At 43.5% G+C, this 19810-nt stretch overlaps 1 protein-coding gene across 7 annotated transcripts in view; it reads right to left on the bottom strand.

The window, feature by feature from the left end:
* agrn (agrin) overlaps positions 1-19810 on the bottom strand; it is a 259295-nt gene that overhangs the window by 161790 nt on the left and 77695 nt on the right. The window contains exon 1 of one of the 7 annotated variants that reach the window (XM_084918155.1): positions 223-2442. The exons of the other annotated variants lie outside the window; for them this stretch is intronic. Within the exon in view, the coding sequence (XP_084774281.1) occupies positions 223-388 (166 nt within the window). The 5' untranslated portion in view covers positions 389-2442. Of the gene's footprint in view, positions 1-222; positions 2443-19810 lie in introns of those variants that run through there. 7 annotated transcript variants of the gene reach the window in all.

The raw sequence follows: 19810 nt of genomic DNA, 5'->3' as shown, positions 1-19810 counted from the left end.
TTTTGAAGGGGGCATTTCCTCTGACAAGGACGTTTAATGCAAAAATGAGGTAGTATGTGGAATAATAATAAAAATAAATAAGTAAATCATTCCTTCCGAGCTCAATTCTGTAGCAAAGCACTTATGGCAACAAGTCTACTGCCAAACAGTGACCCGTACATTACAGTGGAAAGCAGTACAGTGCAGACAGTTGAGTTGTGTGCTTCAGATTAACAAACGTACAATTATTGAGGAAGAGGAGGACGGCAAAGCCCAATGTCGACGTGGCCAGCAGGATCAGACAGATGTTGCAGGGGATCATGAAGTAGCGCACCACCAGCGACACTTTGTGCTGGTACCTGCGGTCCCGCTCTTGCGGCGGCGGTGAGGGATAGTGGCACCCGCTCATGCTCCACTCCAATGACCCGCGCCCCTCCAGCGTAGAGGAGACGACGGGACGAGGAGCTCGGCGAGGGGTGCCCAAAGACCCGTTGGAAAAAATGATGGCGGTGGGTTAGGGGTGACAGGTGGTGAAGATAAACTGAAATTTAATGCAAAAAAAAACCAACAACAACAACAAAAAAATAGATGGTGGCTGTTTCAGTTGTGGTTCCAGCTGTGCACCGTGGCAGAGACCCCGTGACTGTTTCTGTCAGAGAATTGCAGCAGGAAGCTTTCAGCGGTTTCCAAGCAGCACATTTTTAGAGGTAATAACATCCATTTGGGGAAGAGGACAGGCTGAAGGGACAGGGACGTTGGACTCCTACAGCCCCCCGCCCGTCCACACGACCTCCATTCTCCTGTGGCCGCTGGAACAAAAAACAAACTAATGGGATTCTAATGTGGAAGTATGCTTGTGTGTGTTCTCGAGTGATTTATACTTACAGAGCAAACGTGTGTGGATTTAAGTGGGTGGTAATTAATGTAGCTGAATATGTGCGTTTAGTGCGCTTGTGAGGTGTACAACCTAAACCAGGAATCTGTGCGTTTGGATTGTCAGATATCCAAAGGGGAAAAACTTCCAGAGCAGACAGACGATAAATCCACAGAAGGAATCTTTTCTTTGCTGTGACCCTGATTGATAATTAGCAAAGGAGGAGTGCTCCCCTCTTCTTCTCTTGTCAAACGCCTTTACAACGAATGCCGACGCCTGGCGCTCGCCGAAAACATCATCACAAGTATTTCCCTAAGAGGTGATGGCTGCAGATCTCATTAAGTTTCCTTGTGGCTGTTGCATGCTGGAATATCGGAGCATAAGTGCTCTTATCAGCGATGATCAGCCCCACTGCTCTTCAAACTGCACACAACTTTTTTTTGTATCCACAGGACAGCTTGTTTGCCTGGTTACGGTGCGGTCCGCCGCACACCAAACCCATCCAAATCTGACATCATCACCGGAGCACCTTGCATCTTCCGCCGCGTGATTTGGAGGATGGTTAGAAGGCAGCTGGCTGCCTCTCACTCAACCATATGGAGATGGTCTGTGTTTTCTCTCCCCCGCTTGTCCTGCGTGACTGCCGCTCCTCGTTGGTTCAATACCCTTTTATTCCAATCGAGTCGCATGGAGGGGGGAGAGCAGCTGCCCCCACCTTTAAACCTTCTGGAGAGCTGGGGCCAAAAGCAGGTCAAAAGAAGTGGCTGAGAGGAGGGGAAAAAGTTAGAGAGGCGAGCGATCGCCTGCTCAACCTGTCAGTCCACAGCTGTTTGCTTCCTAAGCAGCTACAGAAAATCCAGCGACGCTATGAATGAAAAACCTCATAGAGAGAAAAGGAGAAAAAACCTCTGTGTGGTTGGGAATGAAGCGAGGCGCTCGAGGCGGGGATTTGCTGGGCATTATTTCCTTGTGTCAGAAGCCCGTGAAAGAAATTCCAGCCAAATAATGAGAGGATAAGGCTCTCGCTGACCCTTGTAAGAATTAGGCTGATTTGGCTTCTGCTGTTTTACCTTTCAGAAAAATAACTTGTCCAGCATTGTCTCTCATTCTTGTGTTTGCTGCCTCTCTTTTATACGCTTGCCCAAGCATCCAGTCCCCTTTTTCACTGGGATATCTCAGTCCAGAGGCGCTCCGAGAGTCCTGGCCAGAAGGCTGTGGCTCCAGCTTCTCCTGCGTGCGTATCCAACATTCACTGGCAGCCAAAACAACAAATTAGGCTCCGGGTATTCATAGCGCGCTTAATCCCCAGGCAGCAGGTAGTGGTCCCGGTGTCAGTGCACTCAGTCAGCCAACTGAGGCACGCAGGAGAGAGTCAATGAGAGAAGTCAGCAGACAGACAGCGCGAGAGGGAAGTACACGGGAGGGAGGAGGAGTGTTGGCCACGGGAAAAGCAGCTCCTTACACTTCTGTCCACCTTTCCTTTTTTTTTTCTTGTGGATGAAACTGCAGCGACATGTCGCTGGTTTTCCAAACAGTGTCTTCCTGAGCACACCTCTCTCAGCCCTCAGTCAGCGGAACGGATGAGCACATAATAAGTAAGCGAGAGAGATGGTGTGAGAAAGAGAGAGAGAGGGGGAGAGATAGACGTGGGGGGGGGGGGGAGTGTAGATGAGGGGCTGTCTTTAACAAAGGCAAGAAGGGAGGAGGGCTCCTAGTTGGTTGAAGGAAAAGAAAATGAGCAAGAATAAAAGCTTTGGGGAGTAGTACTCGAGTCCTGTCAAAGCGGGGGAGTGAGGTGGGGGGGGGCAGCAACAGTGTAGCAGCAAAACAAAAGAGGGCCACAGTCTTGGGAGATGTCAACCAACTCCTCCATTTGTTTATAGCGTAATCAAAAGAAAGTCTCTTCCACAAGAGCTGGAGAATTTCCACAAAGATTTAATGAGGCAAACTGAGAGAAAATAGGCCCGCGGAAGGAGGAGGGAGCAAAACTTAAACACATTAAAGTCAATCATGTATTAACACTCTCCAAACAGCCTAACCCACTTGTCACCAATATGCACAACTAGCGCAGATATAAGCCCGGGAAAAAACTCCACATCGATTTAACGCTAACTATATGCAATTAATTAAGATTCCCACTTGGATCTTTTTTCCCTGACTTTCATGATAACAAGGAAAGGGTTTCTTTAAAAAGAAAGTAAGGAATGAATATGATCTGAGGCTATTCTATTTCACAGAAGGTCATTTTTGCTCTTTTAAACTGCAACGTACAACTGTGTGTTTTTTTTAAATGCTATAATGAGTTCAGACTGGATGGGTGGTTATCCTGTGTTTTAGCAAGACCCTGCATCAATATCTACTTTGAAGTAACTCAACAGCAGCAGGCGGCAGATGCAAGGCGGTGTCTATCATCAATTATTTATGGGTTTTTTTTTTCCACTCTCTCTATCTGTGTCTCCATCTTCATCTTTGCAGTTCGCTCCTCACCCCACCGCCACCACCTCACCGCTTTACACAAGGGTGCACAGGCACATACACACTGATGGTGCATGTGCATCCGCACAATTCCCTCTTCTGTCTGACAGAAACTAACACATACATATAGTAAAAAAGCTCCTTCTGCCTTTCTCCCTCTGTCTGTTTTTAGTCTACAAATTTACACAACTCTCACACACACACACACACCGCGCATGGGGTTGGTGATCTTGCTTCCCCCGCAAAGTCGGTTTTATATTTTTGGCCAGTTTGCTCTTTCTCAGGTTTAAGCCGAGCTTTTTGAGGGGAGGCTCTAACATCAGGGAGATGGATTTTTAAAAAATTGCCTGCTGAGGGTCAAAAGTTCAACCCCCCTCCAACCTCACCCTCTCCTGAATCCATCATCAACAAGCAACGCCACCCACCTAGAAGCACCCCACAATGTTTCTGTCTATTTCCAGACACGATACCCCAGCGAGTCCATATCAGCTCTCATATAGCATTACAAAACCTGATTGATGGACTGAGTGAAAAGAAAGAGGCAACGGCTGCTTTCTAATTTTCTGACAATCTTTTGTCTCGGTTTACACCTTCATTTATAACTTTGTCTTTTTCGTAGGAGACCTGGGAATTGCAGCAAGAGCTTAAAAAAATACTCTTACAATACAAGCATGGGAACCTGACAACATCACAAGACTTTTGATCATGAGTAAAATGCCAAATTCTCCCAGCAGAGGGCACTAAGAAGTCAGCCTAGCGCTTTGCTCTAATGCCACGACCCAAATAAAATCTTCCATTGACATCAAAGCTCAGCTGCTTTGATCCATTTTTAATGCCACAAGTATCGCACAAGGTTAACATCTTTCTCTGAAGGCTTTGAAATGGCAATTTCCATTAAGGAGCCGAAGGAGCTGCTCTCTTGCTTAATGGTCTGGCAGAAGTAAAAGTTGATATCTGTGCGGATATGCACACGTGTGTGAATTATCTTTATGCAGAGGGTGAAAGATTTGTCATGTTCAATAACTGATTGACAGTTACGCTTACATCAAGGTGTGTGTGCTTACTGAGTTTTTGCACGTGGGTCTGAGCAGCTCAGGCCGCATCCCGGTCTTCTTGCTGGCCAGTGCTCATATAATTGATCTAAGTGAAAACAGTTGTGGCCCTCTCAGAATGACAATTTTTCCCACAAAGGCCAAAAAGAAATCTCAATTGAAGGGAGACAAGAAAAGAGACTATTTCTTTTGAGATTTACTTACAAGCATCAAAGTGAAAAAGGCTAAATTCCTTGTCTTTTTTGCATCATCTTCGTTTCTCATACACGCTACGCTGAAGCCGCACAGCCACGGGGTTAAGGCTCACAGCATAAGTGGTAATATTTTTGCACCTCTGCAGACATTCTCAAACTGTGGGGCGAGGAGCCGCTGCAGATGCAGTGTGGAAACCCAGGTGAAAAATAGACCCGATGGCATCTCGTGATGCTCTTATTTTTTATTTTTAATAACGGTTAATAATTGATCATAGCAGAGGCGTAAGGAAAGAACTTTTTTGGTTTCTGAAGTGCAGCTGGCCTGAAAAACTTTGAGTACCACTAGGTTAAACTATCACTATGGGCTAAGTGCTTTGAAAGAAGAAGTGGGAGGTGTTAGTGTGTTTAACTAATTCTCTAAAGGATGATCACAAAGCTCAGGGAATGGATCAAATGGGCCAGACAAACCACCAAGAGCATCAGGCTACAATGCTAGGTGCATGTCCTCCAGCACCTCTCGTCTCCCCTCATCACCTGAAGTGCCGCCTTCAAGCAAGGATTTAGATTTTTATGCATCTCTTCCCTTTCTGATTGCATCTCATAAACTCTAACTGTATGTAATTTGTTAGGAGCAGGTAAAGACTTACATACCACGCTTTGTCTGAAGCAGAACAAAACGCAGCCGTCATGTGAAGAATTAAAGGACCGAACATCAAATCTGCATCGCCGACACTTCTGCTGTTGCACAGGCTTACAGAAAGCAATTTGTCAAAGGCGGTACAGGTGACTAAGCACCGAGTCGAGCCAGAAAATGCAGTTTTGTTAGAAATGAATTGACTCCAAAGTGAATGCATAAAACAAAGTCATTTAAACTATTTTGATGGCATCAGAGGCTTATTTTCCGTGCTCTCTGCCTGACTCGGGTGAAAATAGTTTCCAGAGCTCACTCACACACAACTATCCCGGATCATGAAATACGTATGAGGTCTTCAGCTGAATCTTTCATCAAATGATGTGTTTGGGGAAAACTTTGTGTAAATTTCTAACACTAAACACATCAGCAACAGTTTTGTATGGTAGGCTGTGTAGAAAAAAAAGAAAAAAAACCCATCTCTGTTGATGAATACATCAACATCCCATTAGAGTGAGATTCTGACCGTTTTTCAAAGCAGGAGCTATCAAAAGTGAAGCTGCTGCATTCACTAATGGCATCAGAGATCATCCTTTCCTGCTGTCCATTGTAAATAAGCATGTTAATGATGTTGATGAAAAGAAAGTCTGTTAAAAATTAGAAGGGATTTTTTTTTTTTTAAATTGGCTGCGTCCACTGGCCCACTCAACTATTTGTGTGTGTCTCATTTCGAGGATAATTTACTGCATTATTTGTCATTTTGTGTTTCATTATTCTTTGGTGCATATGTGTTTATGGACAATTAGAATCTGCAGTAATGGGGAGTTATTTCAGCCAATGGCATCGCAGAGCTCAATCAGGAGTTATTGACAGCCTTTTCCCATTACATACTGTATTTATGTGCTCCTTCAGCGCTGCATTAAATCACTGGAGTGGCACTTCACATAAATGCATCTAATTCGGCTATAAACTATGTGTTCAAAGCCACAAATGTTGCTTAGGTTATTAGGTGGACATTAAAGGGCAGTGTCGAATTCTTCATGTGCATCGAGCTGCGTGGCCGGAGCTGGTGGACGAAAGCCCAGTTTCCTTACCCAGTGGGCGACAGCGGAGGGATGCTAGCAGGTGGGCTGATTGTCTTGCTACGGTATTAACTCCAATCATCATAAGTCAGACTTCACTGCACCGCCCAACAGTATTGCAGATTTCCCTGTCATCAAGCCTCCAAGCTGAGCGGAGCTCATTCAGCAATGAGGAGGCCAGGGCCCCACACAGCTGTGCACAGCTAATGGCATTAACCTCCACTAAAAAGGGGATCAAGAAAAAGAGTTGGAGGTAAAAGGACAGATGATGATGGGAGATGAAAACAAGATGGTTAAGTCACCAGTGTGATGATGACAACCTAAACTCAACACTACTTCCAATGAATGTATTAAATGTATTATCGTGTAGGACGTGATTCACAGTAAAGGGAAAAAGAAGCACTAATTAGAGACTGTATATAAAAGATGCATGTAGGCTCCGGAACATCACCCAGTGGTTTGTTTAGTCCCGATTGGAAAGCCTCTAGTTTAGCTACCCCGTGGTTTTCTCAAAATTATTCCTTTTGTTTTTATCATCGCTTTATACAAATCATGGTCACAAATTATTCCTTTTTTTTAATCCAAAAGTCAACACATTTGAAAAAGAGGGTTGAGTGCAAAGTTATTAACACGGAAACTTGGTTAGCACGATGCATAAATACACTGTACAGCTGCTGTATGTGTGCACAGGCACAGATAGCTGCAAAGTAGTGTTAGATAACACACAAATTTTCAAAATTAGACAGACTTATAGCGCTTTTCCACTAGTATCTCCCTGACAAGGCCTGACTCCATTCAGTTTAGGTCACTTTCCATTACAATTGAGTACCACCTAATGTGCATTTTGGTCGTTATGCTAATGCGCCTGAAAGTCCTGTGACGTCATTTTTAAGTGACACAAACACAACATTACAATGGAGGCTGTCGAGGCGATGGTATACCTCTACTTCACTGGCTTTTTGTCAGACTCTGGGACCACAGTTTTATTTTTCCTGTGGAGTCATTTCCCTCGTTGCCAGCTTCAATGGCAGCTTGAATTTTTGTGAGTGAAGCCCTGTCATGACTCAACTGACTAGCCAATTGGTGGCATGCGTTCTGCTGGTGTCACATTTTGACACTGGGCACTGCAATGGCTTCATATTTTTACATCTAGGTTCGGTGCTAATAGGACTATGGTAAAGAATGATGGACATTTGTGTTTATAGACCTCTCCGCACCCAATCATACTCGTTATTAATCTCTGGCTCTCTTCCACAGCATGTCTTTTATACTGTCTTCCTTCTTTCACCATAACCGGTCGCAGCAGATGTCCGCCCTTTCCTGAGCCTGGTTCTGCCGGAGGTTTCTTCCTGTTAAAAGGGATTTTTTTCCTTCCTACTGTCACCAAAGTGCTTGCTCATAGAGGTCATATGATTGTTGGGTTTTTCTCTGTATGTATTATTATTGTGTACATTACAATATAAAGGACAAATGATGAGGTGACTTGAGGCGACTGTTGTTGTGTTTTGGCACTATATAAATAAAATTGAATTGAACTAAATTGAAATTGAAAGTTTGTCGGTAACAGCTAAATTTCAAGTTTCTACCAGAAAAGGTTGTACTTGTTTGCGTTAAATTATTTTCATAGAGGGGTGCCACTGGGTTGAATGTTTAATTGTATAGTCTTAATAGCTTTTAAGGCTACCATGACCCAGATGACTGAGAGGCTACACAGACTTAAGTGTATAATTATTTTTCAAGCTTTCTGAGGCTTCTGTTCATCATTTTTAATCACATTTCTTCTGGATTATATTGACATGTATCATCCTCCATTTAACAAGATGACTAAAACAGACATGTATGTGATCTGACTCTTGTCTGTTGACTCTAATAGCTTGAGCGAAATCTGTTACAAATGCGGTTTGACATCACTCCACGAGTAAACAATTTTTTAGTTGCGCTGAAAAATTTTCAGATAATGAATTTGCTGCTGTGTCAAAGTGAAAATTCTGTTTTTATGACAGCTCTATTTCTGAGTCAGTGGATGATGGTACTACTATCCGGCACTGATGTAAGCGTGAATGAGAGCATTCCCACACCGGATGGGCTCCACACACTGTGAGTCACAGTGTGACACATCGGCCTGCGTTCGGTGTCAACTTGGACACACTATGACGCTGATTGAAGCGAAAACAACCCACAGCTAATATTCACAAATCCACTGATCACAGCACTCGGGTCGTCTTAAAATCTAGCGTTTATGTTCCTTTGAGCCATTTCTCGATCGTAAGCCTGTGATCTGTTCACGTTTTTTAGTCCACAAGCCGTTCTTCCAGCTAAGGCTGTTTAGCCAACCACAGAGGAGTCACCAGCCTAAACGATCCACCTGTCCACACTCAACACTTCTGGGCACATTAGCCTCTTCCTCCCACTCCATCCCACGCTGCCATGACCTGCTTTTCAGCCTACGCTGAGGCAGCTCTTAGCCTGGGGCCCTAACCAGGACCTGTCCACAGCTGGACACTAATTTCCCTAGTTCATACGATGAGAATGAAAATTTCTGCCTCAGGGATCATCTGGAGCCAGAAAACGCCGATTCTCTCCTGAATGTTGATGTTCTCAAGGCTACTGCTCGCTGACCCTCTCCTTTCTTTTCCAACAGTCGTCTAAATAAAGAGGAACTCATTCACGGGGAAGTAAGTTGTTATTAGCCAGCTCTGATTTTCTAGCCAGCCCCTTGTGCACATCAACACCCACAACAACAATGATTACAGGATGTAATATCCTCCCCGCTTCACTGCCTTGCCCTGTTTACTCAGGTCTTCAGCACCAACATTTTTCCCTTAATGGCCATGTAGGAAATTATTCCAATGGACGGGCACAGACAGGGAAATAATGAGAGAGAATTACATGGCAAAAAAAGACGAGTGACATAAAAAAAATGTGGGAAGAGGAGAGGGCGAGAGACAGAGAGAGAGCAAAAGAGAGAGAGAGATCGCAACCTGGGAGCTCTTGGCTGCTGCAAGCAGAGTTAGCGGAGAGTGACACTTCTCCATGTGGCTGGCATATGGAGCCAATTGTGGCAGCAGCACTGGATGGCTAGGAGCAGGGAATCAGAGAAGGAGTGGCTGGCTCTGACAGCCTTTACACAGGAAAGGCAAGGCTGATGCAGCTAAAGGATGATACAGATGTCAGTCTCAGGCCAAGTCAGCCATCTGTCATGGGGAACCAGCCAAGTCACACCGCCCTGGTCAGGCACAGAAAGTAGCGGGAGACTCGTGATGATAAGTCATTATGAGCTGAGAGCTGTCCTTTCAACATGGCTTAAATCCAGTAGTACTTTGCACTGGTGTAGACAGAGGACAGTTAGACAGCGCGGTCAGTATAGACATAACAGATCTTTTGAAGCATTGTTTACTTAGTGTCTGATTGGATATTTCTGGATCTGAATACACTCTTCAAAGGTTTCCAACGTGCACAAACACGCCTTCGCTTTAACCCGCACAGTGCTAATTTGCATCGATTTTACAATGTAGCTGCCTCTGAAATTCGCTTTCACACAGACACATAAATGCATGCATGCATGCACGTCTCTAACGACTCTCAAGTATTGTACTGGCACAGATTGAAAATGCACAGACACCCAGCCATCTGCAGAGGTGAGGCAACATTCAGGAGGTAGCGAAATAATGCATGGAGGAGTGTGTGGGAGACTTTATTATCTCCACTGAGAAGGTTCGTGGTGATGTTAAAAAGTCCAAAATTCAAGAAAGTGTCGTTTCAAAAGCTTGCATGCTAAGGCCACAGGGATATGTTTCTGCCCACAAAAAGTGAAAGATACTTCAGGATTTCTTGCAAATAAAAAAGGTTTCGGTTAATGAGCAGCACGTCTATTATGCACATTGACTTGAAGTAGGAATATTCTATTTTAGATTTCAGCTCCATCAAACGCCTTATGTTCTTCTGTGCTGTGAATCCCTCGTGTTCTACATCAACAATCCTGCCTTTTATGAACAAATAATTACCGTTGCCTTCACCTCTGTTTATATATAGCGTGACATTTCGCCATACATCTCGGTGACATATACATATTGTAAACAAGCAGATCTACCTGATTGGTTTTCTGGCATCTGAGCTGACAGTGACAAGCTATTATACAGCGGGACCTTTTCATTTGCATATATACTTATGAACTCACTCCCTTCCTCCTCTTTTTTTTCTCCCTTTCGTTTTCTCTCCTCTCAGCTCTTCACTGGCGGCTGGCTGCTCGTCGAGCAGAATCTTCTCAGAGAGAGGGCAGAGAGGGAATGTTAATTGGCGAGCAATACCCTCTTGTTGAGACGCAGTCCATAAATGAACGACTATAAATTATTTATATGCCTAATCAGACAGCATGTGCTCAACTTATTCTCTCAAACAAGACAGCTTCTGTGCTAGTCCACTTTCTTCCCCCCCCTTCCTGGTAAATAATTCTAGTTTCTTTTGACAAGAGTGCAGTCACACGAGGCTGTGTGCTAGAAGAAGAAGCCTAATGAAAATATGGTGCCGCAATGATGAAATAGCTGTTTTCTGGCTGCAATCACGGTCAGGAAAATGAATGACCCGCTTAGCACCAGGTATTAAAATGCATCCTGTGTTTGGAAGGTTTTATTCTGGTAGATGAAAAACAAATGCAGCCCAGGTGTAAATGCGCATAAGGTACACTAAGTATTAGCAACCCTGGGATAATGAAATGAGACTAATCCATTTGGAATGGATAGTCTGTACATTCAGCTGGGACATACACAGAAACTCAGCGATCAATCCGTCCATCAATTAGTCTTCCCCTACAGGAAGAAAAAAAATTGGATAATTGATGAAAACATAATTGTATATGACCTCTTCAAACCCCCCTCCCGGAATTAAAACATAATTTGTTGGTGGTTTTTAATTGTTATTTTACATGATATATTCAAAAATTTGCCATCCTGCATCAACTATGTACCTGTTTGTAGAGGAATTCCTGAATTTGTTTAACATCTATGAGGTTCTGACTGGACTGTTGAGGGCAACAAATTTGCAACACACAGCAACAGACTTACAATTTTCTCAGATTTCTCACAGTTAATCGCCATATTATCGCAAACTTATTTATCACTGTCTTGATGCACCAGTCGCTTTGAAGGTGGTCACAGACACTGCCCTCATCTTTAAAGTAATCACTTCAAAGGCAACAAAATTGCAATTTCACTGCATACAGTGGCAATACTTTTTTGCCGTGTCGCAGTCTCTAGCCAGTTTCCCCAAGTGGGAGTATAACATTAAGTAATGCGAGTTCAGTTTGTCCACTTAACCTTTAATTTGGTGATTAATTTCATGTTATGGACTTAACAATGTATCTGAAAACATAACCTGGGGCTGTGGATATTGCGATAGCAATTTTCGCTGCTTCCTAACCTTAGAAATTAATGAACGTTAGGACATTACGGCCCTATTTTATGCTGCTAATTTGTTGTAGATGGAGGTTTCTTTCAGCTGTTCCCTTTTTCACAAAAGGCTGCCATGGCAGATGACTACACATCTGATTTGGCAAGTTTTCATAGCAGACACCCTTCCTGACACAACCCCCAAGGATGTGGATCACCTCTTGGTCTCACAATATTAGGCAAATGGGTAACCAGTACACTATGGAGCCACTGTTATCCACAGTGTTCAGACTACATTTTAATTTAACAAAGCAGATGTTACAAATATACTTATATTTCTTAAAGCTGTGTTTGAAGACTCTTCAAAAGGCTTTAAAGTTGTGAATGTGAGCCTAGTTAAGCAGGACCATATGTGGAAACAATGTGGATGGCAGCCATTATGGTTGCCACTGTGGTCCGCCTTGTGTCGGTGCAGCAAAGGCAAAACAGGTTCTCCTGTTCTTGAACAGTCTGCATTACTATATCCTGAGTTTCTGGGACTGTACGGTCAGTGCTTTCATAGATTTTTGCATCATTTCGAAGCAAACCCACGCAAGGAATGGGGGCCATTACTGGATGGAGAGAGAAGAGCGCAACCAATAAAGAACCATCATTTGACTCTTCAGATGTCTGCAAGAGCAAAATATGTCCTGCTACAGCCCCAATGTCTGTCAAACACAAGGCTTTAGCTTCATCGGTTCCAACATTACAATGATTTGAGAGTCTCAAGCACACATGCACTCATACAAGATAGGCACACTGTCTTGGCATTCACACACTTGACAGAGAAAAATTTACAGACAGACATTTCTTCCTTCAAATGCCACAAGGTGCTGGAGGGTTAAATTAAATGGACTGCTAAAAATTTGCAACAAGAAAGAATACTAGAGTGGAAACAGGTTGCTTCAATGGATGTTTTAAAAGCGCATCTACAAAAAAAACAGACATTTCACACTGAGATTTCTGAAAGAGCCAGTTTGAAGGATTTGCTTCTGTTTCGTGACCTCTCCTTCACGTGTTGTCTAGACTGCCATTTTCTGGAAGCCCCAAACTTCTGCTTTAACAAATATCTTGTTTGCCAAAGTGTCCTTGAGCATGACTGTAATTTGTATCCAGTTCCTGAGTGCTGTCCTGTTGCAGAGCCTGATCTCTGACCTCCATCTATGATGGGACAGGAGAAAAGAGAATTTGTACACAACGATCAATAAAGTACCATTCGTTCTGATGCTGGGTCACAGGAGAAACACCTCAATCCTCCCTTCTGATAAGCTTCAATTTTAGCTTGTAAGTAGTGTCGACAAACGCGGAGGTTCAAAGCTAAATCCTTACAGAGCAAAGCAATTTTTAAGCTTTCATATTAATTCAAGCAGTATGCTTGTTTGTCTGTATTCTTTGGGCTCTAATGTTTGGACAGAGGGCCTGAAAATATAGATATGCAGAGAAGCATTCCAGCTAAGCAGACGGGAGAGAGGTCAAGCAGTCTACAGATGGTATGTTTTAGGGCCAAACCAGAAGATTCACTTATTCAGAGTGTTCATTCAGTCCTTTTTTTCATGTCAAAAGATACACCATCACACCCTGCGGGCATGAAAACCCTGTCACTCATCACGCTTTGGCTCATTTCATTGTAACCAGCTTAGCAAAAAGTCAAGTGAAAACGTAGCAAAACCTAACCCTCATCATGATGGACGTTTTTGCTCTTCCACTGGTGCACCTTTCTGACAATGGGGAACCTTTTTCTGTATCCATCAGCAAGCAGCAACACCCAGAGAGACAAAACTTTAAATATTCATTAGTGATTACCACCTGAGACAGCCCCACTAAGCTGAAATACAGTCTGTAAAACACAACGCGGACAGTTTGAAAGCAACAACCCCATCATTTTCACTCTTTTCTGTAAAGTCATGTCAGTGTACATACAATAAATATATGGAATACTTATATCTAATTAAGGCTCAAAAATCCAGTACTGGTTTGGCCCTTCTCATGGTTTAACTTTTATTTCCTGAGCAATCGATAAATCTACAAAAAGTTACGTTTTAGCTTTGGTGATCATACATCCTCACATTCCTCCAGTATATTTTGACATAGTCCAAAGCTCTGTATTGCTGGAGGCCAGAAGGCCTGTAAAAAACATGTGATTTCTCCAAAGCACACCAGTATAGTGCAAGGCTTACACGTGCCCTTGAATGAGGATAACCACATACTCATTCGAAGAATGGAATGGGTGATGGCTCAGTCTCACAGTAGAGGGCCAATCCATTCATACTCATATAGATTTCTATGTGTCATTTCCTAATGGACCCTCCCACTTCAATGTCTCGAAGTGCACGGCTGCCAAGACTCAATCACAGCAGAAACACTGCGTGCTGATACGTCAACCCGTGTATCACCCAGAATTGGCGGAGGAGGAGTCACTCGCAGGCAAAAGAGGATAGTGGACATGAGTTTTGTGAGTGAACGCGTGACAATCATGAGCTTGGCATGTCGCCGAGGCAACAAGCCTCCTCATCCATTATTCATCTGGGTAACAAACTGATAAATGAGGTAAATGAAGAGGAACAACGACAGTGAAAATCATGCCGATGGACCAAAAGAGACATTTAGAAGTCGGCTGCACCAGCAGCATCCTGAGGTGCATATTAATCTGTGAGGTAAACAACAAGGTCTGGACACAGGGTCAGAACGAAGCGCCTCTCAGAAGAAAACTCTTCTCTATGAGAAGACTAATGTGAATGTGGATTAAGCTTCCAGAATGGGATTTGAAGGAAACGTATCTGTATTACAGGGAGAATTCGCACATGACACACTGTCAGTCACCCGCCAGGACACTCTGAGACCCCTCTCCACTGTCCAAAGAAAAAACAACAACAACAACAAAACAAGTGAAATCCATCTGCAGACCAACTTACAGTTGCATCAGTCTACTAGCACAGGTACAGAGAGCATAAATGATATCCCAGGTCTCACGTGTCATGCCAAATTAATGCAACACAATCTGTACGAGACAGCAGGGGGATGAATTATTGCTCTGTTGCTACGGTAACATCTCAGATGCAGAAAACACATTGCCGCGGTCTGAAAAATGGTGATTTGTGAGATTTCGTTTCAGAAACCATTCCAATGACGAGGGAGAAGCAAGGAGGGATAAATGGAGAAAAAAAGATTTTCAGCGAAGGAGGGAAGAGAAAAAAGAGACACTCAAATACAGTGAAGAGAAAGAAGAAGAACAAGACGGAAACGAAACGAGGCAAGGCTTCACTCGCAGCAATTTGAAGCAGTCCTTCAGACAATTTGGGTCACTTCTGTCACTGTATTTCTATAAGGCAAGCAGAAACACCTCATCTGCCATTCATTTCATTTCCATTCCAACACCTGCAAGCCATTTGCATTCTGTCAGTTTTACCTCTCCCTTTCATTTCTCCACATGCCACTACATTTCCTGAATGATAACATACTGGCAATCTCTACACTGGCATAGCCTGGGCCAGGACCACAACACCACCTGCATCCAAAGCAGGGGGAGATTTCCAATATCCAGTTTCTTTCTTTTTCTTCCTCCCCTCCGCCCCAAGTCCCAGTCCGACTCTCATGTTTCCAGCAACAACACCCCTCCCAGCCCCCTACACCTCCCATTCCCATTGATCCAATCCACATCTTTGCCATCTGACCCTTACGAGCCCCTGCAGGACATAGCGACTCCCCGGGGACCTGAGGTCGGATCATATGTTCCCCTTCTCCATAGCAACAAATGAACCACACACGCTGAAGAGGTCACCTGACAAACTGTCATCCGATCTATGGCGTCATTTCTTACAACAGGCATCGCTGGATCATTAAACCAAGTGCAAGTGCGCAGCTGTGCAGATCACATCAAGGCTGGTTTCATCAAGTTAAACGCAACATTTCTCCAAATCCAGTAAGAATGAAATACAGGCCCAATTTCTTAGTGTGAAAATTAAAAAAAAGAGTAGTTCTGCTTGTCAGGGCTCATCTCGTATCAGATACATAACACAGAAAGAGAGGAACAAAGAAAACATCTGAGAAGCTCAAACTGATACATACCATGCAATTATTACACACCGATAGCCCCAAAATGTCAGAAAAATGAAGCCGTGCTTGGATTTTTGAGGATTAAGGTCCTTTATGCAACACTTCATGTTTACGAATCAGGCCAGTCTGTGAAGATTTATAAGAAGCGGCTACCAAAGGGATGAGCGAGAAAATAAGGATCCAACACTGGCGAGTCCAGCATGAGCACTCGCTGCTCACTGCTGTTTGTGCGACACTCGCTCCAGCAATAATCTTTCAGTTTCTTTTTCTTTCTTTAGTTATTCACTTTTGAAGATTGCTGCCATTTCTTTTAAGCAAGCAGTGAAGCTCTTTTTTTTTTTTTCAGATTGCCTCGCTTCAGTTGTGCTCTTTTCTCTCCTTCTTCAGCCTTGGTGACTATTACTGTTTAATGCTAACCACACACAGGTTCTATTTTTACCACGCAAAGCAGGAGAATCAATCAAATTCTCGCGCGTGTCCCCAACACTGAGTATTTACACCAGAAAATGAAAAAGGCCTTTTGTTATCACAACAGAAGAGCAGCAAAATAGATTTAGGAAATTGTTTTGTTAATGTGAATGATTAAAAATTTGCATTTCAATAGGCAGAAGCTGAGAATTAATTAGTTTTATTATTTACTAATTTGTTGATTCCTTTTATTATTATTTTTTAATTTTGATTAATCAATTAATTCCCATGTAGTAAAGCATAAATTAATATAATTTTCCAGAGCATGAGGTGACACTTTTAAACTGCTTTGATTTGTCTGACCAGCGGTCTCGAATCCATTAATGTTCTCAGCTTTCAACAACATAAAGCAGAGAAATTGGCAAAAACTCACATTAGTGGTCATTCACCCTATTTCCAAGAGTAAGATTAGAAGAAACTCATGTCTGTACAGTACATAAGAAGTCTTGTCGTCATTGTGAGGTTGCTAGGCAACCAGCAGAGACTCCAGAAAGTCATAGGACTAAGCCAAGAAACCGCCACACACATATAACCCTCTCTATAAGCACAACTTAATGTGTTTATACGTTTCACAAACATTATAAGGCATGCATTTCATTTTACATCATTCTAACAGATTCAGAAAGCTCTTCTTCTTCTTCTTCTTTTGAGCTTTTGTGAGAGATTTTATCCACTGATGACCTCAGCTCCTAAGAATGAGAGATGATACAAAAAAAGCTACTTTCACTTGCTCCCTTATTCACAATGAGTCACCACCACAGATAGCTCCACCTGTTTGATTTAGCAGAGTTTTCCTCCACATGCTCTTCCTGACACAACCCCAAAGGGATTTGTTCTTTTCCAAGGATCGAACTGGGAATCTTTCTCTTGTTTGGCAAATGTGTAAACAACTGCACTGCGGAACCACTAAGAGTGTCAATCAAAACATTAACATCCCAGAGTCCAAAACCAGTGGACAACATCATGGTGCCGATGCAAATCACTGCTGTCTATTCTTTTAAAGCAGCAACTGACTTAGTGTTTGGTTTCAACTCAGCTTTTTTTCTGGAATGAAAAAGCTCTTGATGAGCTATCCTCATCTCATGGTGAACAAACTGAAGCAGCCTGCAGGAACACACCCCAGGAAATCTTGGCCTGAAATACCCTCCCCAGAGGATATATCAGCAGACTCTGCAACTGGTTCACAGATTGATCTCCTACTAATAAGAAAGCAGTCCAAATGGTGCTTGTGTGGAAGCACGACTATATGACTCTGGATGATTAGAGAGATGTATTTATACTTGGGAATCCTTTCAACATGTGTTAACATGTTAACCTTGAGAATGTACATACATGTGTCTGATCGGGATGTGTAGCGGCCCTGTGATTGAGAATCTAGAGCAAACCCCTTAAGTGGAGAGATGGGGAGACGGATAGAGAGACAGAGAGAGGGAGGGAGGGAGATCATCAGAGCCATTACTGTGTGATAAATGATTTGCTAGCTGGTGAGTTGCCCTGAGGGAACTAGTGGGGCAGAATATGTGTGTGTGTGTGTGTGTGTGTGTGTGTGTGTGTGAGAGAGAGAGAGAGAGAGAGAGAGAGAGAGAGAGGAAGGAGGGGCGGTTAAACCTGTGGCTTACTTTTATCAAGATCCCATGGCACCCACGTACTGCTAATGCAATCTGGTTTGCTACAAAGGGAAAAGGGAGGTTGAGGGTACAACACACACACACACACACACAGAAATGAACTCCAACTGACTGAAATCAAACTTTCTCAAACACACACCCACCCGCACACAAAGGGTGAACTCAACTATGCGCACTTTCTATCGCACAGAACCAGAAGCACACAATCAAACTTCTGCTCATAGACGCACACACATATTATCTCAGACTCGCGCTCTTACACTCTCTGCAGGCAGTCACATCTCAGGGGAAAAGGAGCTGGAGCCAGGGCCAAGCTCAGAAGAGGAGGAGGAGGAGGAGGCAAATTAGTGCAGAGTTTAAAGAGCAGAGTGGTCGACGAAGAGAGAGGGAGAGACAGGGGGAGTTGGAGCAGACCAGAGTTGAGGAACAGCCCGACTGCTTGAACAGGGGTGGAAGATGTGTTAGGTATGAAGGTAGTAAAAGGTAGAAAAGATGGAAGAATGGAACAGGAGAGGGATGTAGCAAAACGATCCAGGTGCAGTAAGTAAAACAGAAGGATTAGAAGTTAAGAGCTTGAAAAGGGTGAATGAAAAGAGAGAGAGAGAGAGAGCGGGAAGAAAACACAGGGGAGCTGGAATGACAGCAAGGAGAGAGACAGCGAGAGGGTAATGGCTGGTGGGAGAAGTGCGAGCAGCTTCTGCCAAGATAGAGGAAGAACCAGAGTGGGAAAAGAAGGAGAGAAATTGAGCAGTGTAACCCCCAAGACCCTGCTGTCTTCACAGGAGAGTGCTGTGTGTAGGTTGATGTGTGTATCTAGATTGGTATTATGGTGCACTCTGCGCTGGCAGGTCTGAGAGCCAGTGTCAGGCTCCTCAGGTTGTCCGTGGTTGAGATTGGGAGGGAGGGATTTCTGGTGCGATAACCCCAAGGGGAGCTCTTCTTGCTGGGGTAAGACAGCCTGCCTGCTTGCATGTGTGCCTGGGCTGCTGGCTCCAAACTTTGGATGAAGCCCAGGAAGTGAGGCGCAGCTGGATGAGCTCTGGCACCAACTCTAACTACCAAAATCACCAGGCAACACCATCCTGAGGTAGTATGCTCACACACAGGTGGAAACGTTACGAACCCAAAAGCATGCAGCAAAATCGATCCACGTCTTTCTGACGTTTTGTAGGAAAATATTTCCAAATTAAAAAGTGTCAGAAAGGCTGCTAATGAAAATATTCATTACCTGTAGCCTCTCCTGATTGGTGTCACTAATGGTCTTCATGTCTACTAACTCATGGAACAAAAAAATTTAAAAAGTTGATTAAGAAATGTTAACCTCCATTTATTACAACTGATGAGCAATTATAATACGGCACATTAAAATTCTCCTAAAACCAAACCTCCATTAGGAAACATGAAGCACAGTGCAGGCTAATACTGAGCTGCCTGGTGTTATGCTGACCTTTATCTGACATTACTTCCCTTTTTTTTCTACAACTGAGTGTTGTCAAGGCTGGAGTATTAACAGTAATCCGTGCCAAGAAAGCCCAAGGAACCACCAGCAAAAATTGCTCGTATACAGTAGTGCTGGTTCGGATGAATGTGCCTGTGGACAGAGGGTGTTTAAACAAAATAGAGGGATCGTGGTGCGGGTTTTCGTGGTCTGCAGCAAGTGCTTAGAGTTCAATCTAGCTGCATGAGAAAATATACCTTTGTAGTAATTGTTAGCTCAAAAATACACCTCTTATTAAATACCAATAAACACAGAGCTATGTCACTCCAACATTACAGCCTGAAAAAGCCCAGATGTCTGACCTTGGATCGAAGCAGGATTTGGCTTCAAAGCCCAAATAGCTGATGATGCAAGACATAACTTAGAGTAAGCTTGATCATCCGTTCAACAGAGTTTATCTTTGCTCAGTCCCATATCCCCGGGTCAATAATGTTGACTCATCGACCACTTCTT

The sequence above is a fragment of the Perissodus microlepis genome, chromosome 20, assembly GCF_051167445.1.
Source record: "Perissodus microlepis isolate ML-2025 ecotype Zambia chromosome 20, ASM5116744v1, whole genome shotgun sequence".
Lineage (NCBI taxonomy): Eukaryota > Metazoa > Chordata > Actinopteri > Cichliformes > Cichlidae > Perissodus > Perissodus microlepis.
Note: the sequence above shows the minus strand (reverse complement) of the source record. Positions and strands in the feature narration are given on the sequence as shown.